This window comes from Varroa jacobsoni, unplaced genomic scaffold (genome assembly GCF_002532875.2).
Source record: "Varroa jacobsoni isolate VJ856 unplaced genomic scaffold, vjacob_1.0 scaffold_128, whole genome shotgun sequence".
Lineage (NCBI taxonomy): Eukaryota > Metazoa > Arthropoda > Arachnida > Mesostigmata > Varroidae > Varroa > Varroa jacobsoni.
In genome coordinates, this window is record NW_019213030.1 from 28016 (window position 1) to 39197 (window position 11182).

The 11182-nt window shown below is 45.0% G+C and overlaps 1 protein-coding gene across 2 annotated transcripts in view; it reads right to left on the reverse strand.

Moving 5' to 3' along the window:
- The window catches only part of LOC111267844 (uncharacterized), a 64204-nt gene that overhangs the window by 27096 nt on the left and 25926 nt on the right, over window positions 1-11182 (reverse strand). For both annotated transcript variants that reach the window (XM_022846411.2, XM_022846403.2), the window contains exon 2: window positions 8671-8971. In XM_022846411.2, the coding sequence (XP_022702146.1) occupies window positions 8671-8971 (301 nt within the window). The remainder of the gene's footprint in view (window positions 1-8670; window positions 8972-11182) is intronic.

The window sequence follows — 11182 nt, forward strand, 5'->3', positions numbered from 1 at the left end:
ACGGTGCCAGAAGAAAAAAAGAAGTTGACGAAAAGGGAAACGGTATCTCTACCGACCGCAGTCCAATTCGTTCAGGACTATTGACGCCGTCTGATTAACATCGACGGCGACGGCGACGGCGACGGCGACGGCGACGACGACGACGACCACGACCACGAATCGCGGTAGCACCGAGAGACGAAGACGGGTCGATTACGCGGAGCAGGGCGACGAATCCGCAAAGAACCGCGAAGCGAATTATCATCGTGGCCATCATGTGATGGCGAGCGGCAGTGTCGCCAGTAGCAGCAGCGACATCGGCCGTTCGTGGCAGACCGGTGCTAAAATATTGCCTGTACTGGCTGTTGTTGATATTGCCATTGCTGTTGACGGTGCGTATGTCGATGCCCGAGCTGATTCGGTCGTCGTCGTCGTCGTCGTCCTCATTCTCTCATAGCTAATATTCAGCTTTTCGCGTCAGTTCCCTTTTAGCTTCGGCAGCATAATGTTCTAATCGTGTTGTTTTCGACTCTCGACGTCATCTTGTCCTTGAAACGACGACGGCAACAACAACAACCAGTAATAGATAGAACTGGAAACGTGAAGAAAAAGGGCCCGAAAAAGTTTCGATGTCTGGAATGGGCACCACTGACAACAGATTGCTGCTATCCTCACGTCGAGGGTCTCCTAAGCCTTGCTTGAGAGACGGCAACAAAGACGGCTCACACGTACTGGACCCTGTCTGGACCTATGTCTATGTGCTATAATGTAGCAACATTATATCTACAGAGCTTTATATATAGCCAGATTATCTATTAAAAGCACGTTTTGTATATGTCCTCTAGAAGCTACATCGCTGGACGCTATGTGATTTGAGTAAGCCACTCTATGATATTCTGGTGATCTTGCTATATCTCACAGTGTGAAGTATCTGTCTGCCTTTTTCGTCTTGTGACTCCCTCGTTTGTTTGGCCAATGTCCGTATGCATTGACGGCTCCGATGCGCTTGTGGATCGGCTGTTTATCTAGTTAAATTGCCTTTGAAGTTACTGCTTGGAAATACTGTAGTCGAGCAAAAGTTGTTTTGCTGGTGCCGCGTTTACCGTTGCACTCCTCGGTACGACTGTGCTTGAAGTTTTCGTCGGCCGGTAGCGCGTTGTGAGTTGATGTGTACATAAAATCTAGGGTTAAAGCACACGGCTTTTGAACAAAATCAGCTAGTATTAGTAGCGACAATACAAGACAAACGTTTACGTATTTTCTAGCTATTTTTACGATTTATCGAAGCTGCAAGCATAGGTCCTTCATCAGAACTCGTATGAACCGATTGCAAGGCTTCGTAACTCCACGTCTATATACGTATATTGGACGCTACAAACGCCTCCGACAAAGCCGAATTACTGAAAAGGTTGGCGCGTTTTCACTTAAAAAATGTTCATATATAATACTAGGCTACTTATTATGCCCAAATTGAGATTTGGCACAAACACAGATAGCCGTTGTGTAGATCAGTCGGAGAAAGAGGACCTGAAGTGAAGTGCGGCGGAAAACTGCCAATGGTTTCCTAGGTGCGCAGATCTGAACGTCGCTGAAGTCGGCAAATTGGCTTCCGCAAAGGGCACGATCGAACAGCATCAGGGGCAACATTGTGCCCTATTATCATTGGAATTGTTTCGGCGTACATTTTATCACATTCGAGTACAATAGATCGAGTCAAGTGTAGCTCATTTTATTTTACTCTCTTCATCACTGCCCCTATACGCTAATCATACGTAGAGCTAACACGATGCCGTTCGTACCATTGTACAACTATGGACAACAACGATCCGATCATCACGGGTATCACTGTCGCTAGCGAACGACACACGTGTACATATACCGTATGCAGCCTATAGTAGCTCATACCGATTGGACATTGGTGGTAAAGTGATGAAGCAGAAGAAGCAGCAGTCTGCTCATGTGCGATATGAGTAACCAAACGATGATTCATCAGAAATGACGTCGGCTGATCAGCGACAAAAGCTCAGAGGGTCAACGCGGGTGCCAACGAAAGGACAAAACATCGTTGGCCATTATTGATATACCTATACGTTTGTCTGTCAGGCGCGGCAGAATTTCTGAGCTGTGTGCCGCGTTTGTCGAGTTCCCTCTGTCTGCGAATGGCACCATCAATTTGTTTTACGAAGGTCTCTTTTTCACGGAAAAACTACGATACTGAAATTTTGGCGATCGGTGACATCTACCCAGTGGTTGCTATGCCGTCCAGGAGAGCTGAACGACGTAGAAGTTCAATGGATAACTGTAAGAAACCATAATGATGGCGTAGCGTATAACTGAATTTAAATTTCGTGTGTCGACATTACGCATCAAGGTTTAACACAAAACGAAACAATTCTTTCAAAAAGCCAACTAAAAAATGTTGGAAAGTCCTCTACCTGTAAAACTTTTCCATACATACGGTGGCGATATGGATACGCCTTACGTGTTTTCCGCCGATCGTCACATTTCCGTTTAAGACACAAAGTGTTTCGGTTTCGTCTGTGAATATTATGATTTCTACACAATAACCTCTATTTCTTTCGCCTTCCATAACACCTCTGAGATGGCAATTTCGATGAAGAATTGTTTTGTCGATTTACGATAGGTTAGCTAAGTCGAAGTCTCCACGCGAAATAGAAGCGTTCCGTCTACTGAAAAAAACCCTTTTAATTAACACAGGCTGTGCAAATTAGGTTGCGGTAATCAACTATCTTTTGGAAGTACATACTCTGGACAGATGTTAGCTTCCACAGATAATTTCATCCTGAACTTTCCATGGAGACATGTGGGGATTCTGTAATTTTAGGGACTTAGAAAATGCGTTTTTTACCCTAGTGAAATCGTTCGTGTTACACGAAACAAGTTACTATCGTAGTTCGTCGAACTGCGCGGATATCGTTGCAGCACCGATATCGTCGTTGTCAACAATGGCGGGCTTCTGTCTAAAAACACACAGACGTACGAGCTTACAAACACTACACCAAAAAGCGATCGCACAGGCAACAGGCCGCAACCGGTCCTTCTAGCCTATCCTGATCATCACTATCAGATTCGGACACATGTACAGACATATACCTGTACATGTGTATACAAACAAATACGACCAGATCCGCTCTTTTTCGTGGTCTGATGCTTCTGTTACATTTGTTTGTCTGGCCCCTGTCGATCTGTACAGCTGTGCCGTTCCGACGCGGTCAGTGATCGCCTCCGACGGCTCACTCCTGCTACTGTTTTGGTGTCGACTATCTTAGCATAGAACCGTGCTTCTGACCAACGCAGTCCAGCCGGTGATCACTTGTTGCTAAGCGCATGTACAATAAAAACTGTCTTATTACGATGATGACGATGACGACGACGACGACGACGACGACCGCAATGCACACTTAGGTCAACCCTCACTGCCAGGTACACCTCACTTTCTCATGAAGAAACCTTCCATATCCTTTATTTGGGAGCAGAATGCATATGTACATATCTAGCACACGGTCGTACGATCAGCGATTGCACGTTGTTATTTTTGCCACGATAATCTCTCGCGTCTTGTCTTGGTACGTATATACATATCCATATGTATATATACATATGTATATATATATATATTAAACTATGCCTATATTCTGTAACGGAGGTTGGGAGCACAAGTAGAAAGGGGAACGGAAAGTGGGTGGGATACTTTGCTGGAGTAGAGAGGAAGAAATTGCGTGCTAACAAGAGAAAAGAGGAGATGGGCGATAAGAAGTAGTTCGGCATTTTTTTCAGAGTCACCACCATCTGCATGTACCTATTATCGGGGGAGATAGCGAAGCATGATGATTATGTAACAATGGTAGTTGTGTTGCTTATTGAGCACATTGGCTGTATTGTTGTGCGCGGTAGTTGCTATTTCTGATCGATCTGCTGATCCGGTCTCCAGAAGAGAGACGAAATGGTGCGGAGATAGTCTCTTTCTCCGTCGTCTGTCGTGCGCCCCCTGCGCAGTAAAATGTGTCCGATCGAAAGACTTGACAGGGCGCCAGCAGAAAAACAACGCTAAGGATAACCCACGACATTTGACAATATAGCAATATTCGGCCCAGCACAAACAATAATACACACAATATAGTACAATATAACATCGATAGCACGTTCGTGTCTGTCTCTTGTGCAATCATTACCACTACTTCACACTCGTCTTCATACTGCATTTATTTATTTAGTTATTTATTTTACTTACATATATTAGATAATCGATATTTTTTTTCAATTGCATAAAGAGCGAAGCCGAAACGGACGACGAATATTGAAGCTGGACGCGCTTCTGTCGCCGGCATGAACGACTGAGTGATATACTGAATTTTATGTTATGAGTCTGATTATACAGAGATTTTAGATATTATCGCTCCCTTGTGCACAGCCAGCTCGCTAGTCAATAGGATGGCGCGATAATTTGAACGCAGATTGAATTTATTAATTGATTTTTTGTGTGCCGAAAGCTGATAGGGTGATTTGTACGGATCTTGGCCAGCATCCTGACGAAAGTTGCGCTAGACAGAGCCAACTTAACCGGTGGCAAGAGCAACAACGAAAAAGCTTATTGGTTGCCCTGTTATTAAATCGGACGCAGGTTGACCGGCTTCATGGCCTCGATTCTGACAATTCTCGTGATGTTGATCCAACGTTGCTTAAACGCCATTTTGATTTTCACGATATGCATAGATGGTAATATGAAATTTCGCCATAAGTAACGGTAACGCCAGAACTCAATGTTCTATATAGTTTTTTTTTCACAGAAGACAGAATCAGTAGTATCAGAAGAGTGCTGCTGCACGTACGTTGGCCGATGGGCGAGCATCTCTGTCTATGCGGTAGTTAATGAAAATCAAAATTAGATGATAGGCAAATAACAAAAGGAAGAAAATACGACTCGTTTATCGAACTGCGGCGTTGGCGGATAAGAGAGGGACAAATATTAGTGCCCGTGCCGTTTCTACTGTAGAAATTGTCCCGCGTGTTATCACGTTCTCGTCTGCTCAGAAACATAGTCGAAATCCAATATTGAAAACAGTGTTACCAGAGTATAGCTCATCCGAATGCTGCTTGCCAAACATTGGTACCTTTTATCCAGCGACGGTTATAGCTTTAATCATTCAAGGTTTAAGATCTCATCGTTCAATAATCGACTACATATTGCTTGATTCCAACGTTGTTTCCCCAGTGACTGCAGCGTTGAGCTCTCGCGCCTTAGCCGCTACCACTGGCAATTGTACGACAACTGTTATCCCGTACCGTCATCTCTACTGGCTAGGATGAAAAAGTACCGCCCGGTTGTCGATGTTTGTGACAACTGAATAAATGGACGTAATTAGAATTTGCATTTGAATAGGAAGATACATGTGGCACAGCTAAAACTGTGACCGTTTTGACAGTTCAGTGAAGACTCAATAATCATCGCCGCTATCATCACGGGAGAGCAACAGCTGAGCTGTGATCGAAAAATCGCTTCTCTCGTTTCAGCTACTGTTATCGTTACGGACACGACTTCAGATCGAAGCAACTGAATAATAGTACTTTGTTACTCCCGTGCCAATTGTGCATGGAGTCCGTTGAACTTGTTAAGCCTTCGTCTCTCTCCCCCTAACCTAGAAGAATAAAATTAAATATACGCTTGATTTTTTTTTTACTGTTAAGTAACGTTAGGCTTGTTTCTATCGAATAGCCTTCCTGGACGTTGTTAATTTACTTTGAGCTACCTGACTATTATAGCCCTTTGTACCATTGTTTCTACTGCTCGACTTTCATCGGCGATCAAATCGTGGTGTGTCTATGTGTGTGGTGATGTACGAATGTGAGGGGCATCACCAACAGTAGCAAGAGTTATGGTAGCACAAATTAGAAGGCAACCACCACTCAGCGCCTCTCAGATAGAGATGGATCCGACAGACGATAGAACTTACGAAGGGGGTAGACAGGTCGGTTCTTCAAATAACCGCTATCTAGAGGCTCAGCAGTGATAGGGTATCCGACCCGTTTCCCGCACAACAAGTTTCATATAGTTATACCCTCATCACATGATTACTTGGCTAAATCAGTAGTTATAGTGAGGACTGGTCGCTGGTCGTTCATCTGGAGGGAGTCGATTTACTATTCCCGCCTTTCCTTGTTCCTCACCCATCTTTTCATCTTCTACATACGACATAATGTGTTCCTCCGATTTTCTTTTTGATGACGACGAGCGCTAGGGACAATACCACCTCAGGGAAAGCAGACGCAGGATTTGAAGTAAAAACCATAGTGGCCATTACCGAGCTGACGGCCGCTGCCGCCATCGTAGTGAGGCTGACGGTGGCGGCGTTATTTTTAGCAGCGGTCGTCGCACAGAAACGCCAGCGGGAGCGGCAGCACACGGAATTAGCAGATGTTTTCAACCGCAGTGAGGTAATTAGACATTAGAGTGGCGAACGAGACGCCAGAAGGAAGGAGGTAACGAAAACTGCCTTCGGGAACGAATGTCTTGACGACCGCGAATTTAGAACTAAAAACAACGACAACAGCATCGGATAGAGACGGCTGTAGTGCATCAATAGCACAAACTGCTTGATAGCGAGCCATCAGCAATAGCAACTGTAACAAAGACATTACCAGAAGAAGGTGCATGCCGCACGTACAGGAAAATCTTAGACAAGTTTTGTTTTATGCTGATCGCACGCGACGCATAAAAGCGATGGCATATCGTTCAGCAGTAGCGTGTACACTTCGCAACAAGTTGTCGTCGTCTGCTCAGAGACGTTGAGAGAAAAGTTCTACAAAACTAAGCTGAGAATTACAAACCACGACTGCCGTAGCCGATTGAGTGGCGCACTACTGCCATTGCTGTACATAGGTGGAGTCGACGGTAGTTATACGTGTCTTTGAACGGAACCCTGCTTCCCAGACAGAACGTACGACCGGCTCGCATTGGCACACAGTTGTTAACTACAGGCAGCTCATAGCCGCTATTACTTTGTCAGCAACTACCTCTGCTAGAGCAGAAGTAACAGCAGTAAAATCAGCACTGACTGCCACAGTAGCGGCCAAATAACATCATGCAGCCGAAGCGTGTACTTTTCAGCTGCAGATGCTTCGTCGTTGGCTACTTCAGCACCACTATACCCATAATCATGGGCGCGTACTCTGCGTACAGCCTTTCTCTTTGTCTGATCAGGGAGTAGGAAGCACTCGTTGGTACTTTGATGCTGTTATCGTTGCTCTTTTGACCACCCTCTCGCTGTTATTACTATTACTTTCCTACCAAGAGTCTGTCCCTCTGCTTACCTGTGTGCCTATGGCTGCATCACTCCGCGAGGACTAGAACCTGTCACCGCAGCGACAGCTCACAAGGCGCTCGTCGGTCCGTCACTCAAGCAATCGCCAAGCGACGCTTCATAGCAGCACCCCCATTACCAGCATGTGAGGCTAACCTCATAGACCTCTTTCCCCCCGCCTCGAACCTTTTTTCGACTCTAATTTGCTTTTCAACATCTTGTCTCGCCCTTCCGTCCGGCATCCACCTAGCGACCAGGTGACCGCTAGTAGTCGTCAGAGCGAGCGAGCCGACTGACGGACGGGCTGACGGACGGTAGCGAAAACAGGTCTGCGCGAATTGAACCTTTTTCGAAAAACGACGGTAACGATAACACCGACGACGACGACGACGATGATGAGTAGCAGTAACAATAACGGGTGACAACAACTAATAGATTGCAACGCTTCTTCGTGCGCCTAGTTACCTCCCATTCCTCGATAGAAATGATGTGTCGACGACCGTAGACAGAGCTGTTATGTCTGACGAAAACTGGTACAACGACAGACGCAACGCTCTCTTGGAAAACGGTTATATCATTGTGAAGTTACTACTGCTAGAAACGGCCGCTGCCGCTGGATACGTGGCGGATCCCCAGCAGCAGCAGCAGCAGCATCGTCGTTACGCAACCGTCACGTATAGCCTACCTATTATAGTCCCTCTTTTTTTTTTATTGCATCCTGTGACTTCTTCATCCTACTCCTTCTCCTTTTTCTTTACTGGTTCCTTGCATAAGTAGTACATTTAGTCAGAAAATTGTTTACCAAAGAAGGCGCAATGCAGTCGGGATAATACGTGTTTGTTTCTGTTTTCTCTCTCTCTGTGTTTTATAGACACGCACACATTGAACGTGCGTTTAGCTTGTAGCAGAAACTACTTCACGGTTCAGCTGTGGGTTACGGCAATATAAATTGACAGCTGCACCCAGAGAACTTAGAATAGAGACTAGTTAGCCTTCAAACAACTGGGATGAGCAATAACATCATCAATACGTCGCCGCTTCAAAATTGCTCATACAAGACCCAAGCCAGCACTGGTCAGCCATGAGTCGGGACTCAAATTGCTTCTTTACGCTTGACGTACGCCCATTCAACACAAGTAGTTAAAAATTACTAATTAAAGAAAAAAAAAAACCGACAGAAAATGATGAAGGTTGATCTAAAGCGTCCTGTTTTTCCACGAATGTGTATTTTTCCTTTACCGAACCAGTTGTTAAACTGGTCACGTAGCTTTATTACGTCTGTACGTAAGCTATAATATCAACTGGACTCAATCCCAATGAATGTTTTCAACAAGCAAAATTGAATGGAAAATAAATTTTATTACAGTCTTACCTTCAAGGATACTGCCCATGCCATTGCGGTACTGAAGGAAATTGACGCTACGTTGAAGGGCCAAGATCGGTAATGAAGGAGGTGTACCATCGCGTTTATCAAAGAAGGCTACAAGTTCTACACCCGGAGCTACTTCGACGAGTACCTCAAATATGGTTTCTCCCTGAACAGTGCTTGCCAGCAAATTGACTTCGTCATTCATTTCTGGGACCACTCGAAGAAATCGAACCCAGTTGCAATAGCGAATTTGTCGACTATGAACGGTGATCACCTCCTCGTAGCAGCCCAACCTGTGTCGGATCTGAAATATAGCACAAACAAACTCGAATCAGATTCAATAGTTAACAGAAGACGTTTGTATGTATATGGCAAATTAAGATACATTTCTTCTAAGTCCGCTACATTGTCGCTCTCTATCCACTCGTCGACTATTTACAGCAAACACAGTTGCGTTCATTTATCGGTCACATTCTCTTTTGCCCCCTATTGTATTTCTTCTTAACGTGTACCTACATGATTGTTATTCAATCTAAAGCGCTCGTTGGTTTCTGCATAGTTCTTCACAGAAGCTAGCTGGAAAAACCTAACCTACGTACTGCTCATATCTTCAAAGTCACTGGCCTGCTACGGACCAGTTTGTAGTATGTGCCAGATGTTGGGACAAATGCAAGAAAAACACCAACAAGGCTTACTTTTCAATATTCCACCGACAACGTTTTGACTGCTTCGGCCTGGTAGTTACTCAAAATAATAATAATAATAATAATAAAAATGTATCAAAACCAATGCTCGATTGAGCTTCAAACGAGTGCATGGTGAAGTGTCAAGAACATCAGGTTTGTGTGTAACGCCGTTACCCCTGCGATCGTTGGCGGCTGTCGCTATCTTGCTAGCTTTCTGTACTGCGTTCTTCTTCCTCTTCTTCTCTTCGTGACTCCTGTTTAGATTAAGTAACACCGAAATCTAAAAGGATCGTCGCTTCTTCACAACACAAAGCAAGTATAGCTATTTTATTAGGGACGTTATGTATGAAGTGCGGTAGGATATCTTCTTACTCTGCCTGGCGCCACTTTTGCTACGGTGGTTTCCGTGACGCCGCGAGGCCAACAGGAAAGCGACTAACTCTGCTTTTAGACTAACCGCACTGCAAATGGGTAACAGGGAGCGTAGAACGATGATTATTATATAAATTCTATGCGGATCAATGAACAATGTCTGTATAAAGACGTAAAAACATATGCCGCTTAAAATAAACTAGGCTATAATTGATCCTAACATATTGCTTGATAATGGTATCTGGCGAAACGATTAGCGAATTGACAGGCATAGCAATGGCGCGCATCTGGGCGATGATATCAACGGTGCCTCTATACGCCGAGGTGAAAATGCAAAAAACCATATCAAATAGCAATGGGACTATCGACAAATTGGTGTTCTATCAAATCCGGTATAATCGGTCAGTCTCTGTCCAATCGCGCGTCTGGCTGGCGTTCAACATCAGCGATTCACTAACACCAGTCGGCACTGGTCACCAGAAGCACCGCAAAAAGCATCGCATGCGAGAGATATATCTCCGATAACATGAAAATTTCCAACAAAAAAACACCTCGCCGTCAGTCGGTTTCGGCGTTCATCGTGTACGTCCATACATTTTCTGCTTTCTTTTCGGTGACGATGGTTGACAATCTGAGTGGCCCCGATGCAACGACGCGACTTTGGTCAGTCCAGTTTGGCCGTTTTGGTTCGCCAGCAGCGACGGCCGTCGTACGGCTAACGCTGGCCCTCCCGTACTGTTGCATCTACTATTGACGTCGGCGGCGACGCCAATGATGATTGGGTTGCTGATGTTCGTGGCATGACAAGGAGCCTACTAGGACTTTGCACTCTTTTCTTTCGTCGACTATCCGCGTGTGTAGCACTGCGCGTTTGTGGTTATCTCGTACATTTGAGCCAGAAGCAGGAGCAGCATCGGCGACTACAACGTATGACCGCTGGTGACGTCAACCACGGCAAGCGATTGGCGGCGGGTGACAAGACGAACACCCCGTAATGGAGTTATGCGGACAACTTTTCTAATAAATAGTGGAAGAATTATATAGAGCGACCGTAATGTAGCCCAATTGTAGCTACAACACGGACCCCAGCCATATTTCAAACTCCGTTTACCTAATTAAATTAAACCTATATACTACAGTTGGCAGCGGTGCCATCGTACGATAATGTCCGTCATCATCACCCTTTTTGGTCGCAGTGATCATCAGCACCGATTTTAATCAGCTATGATAGTACCATTGCTATTGACTACTATTGCCACCACCGCCGCTACTGGTAGTGATGTACGACACTCACAATAATGTAACAGTGAGTACCATTATGAATATATGTTCGAACATAAACTACGGTCGTTCTTTACCTCAGTAACGAATGAATTTCTTCCAAGATGTTTTGTAGAGCTCGTCAAGCCAGGTCGTTCGCTACATATTGGGCCTGTGCAATTCCTTTGCACAGGCCC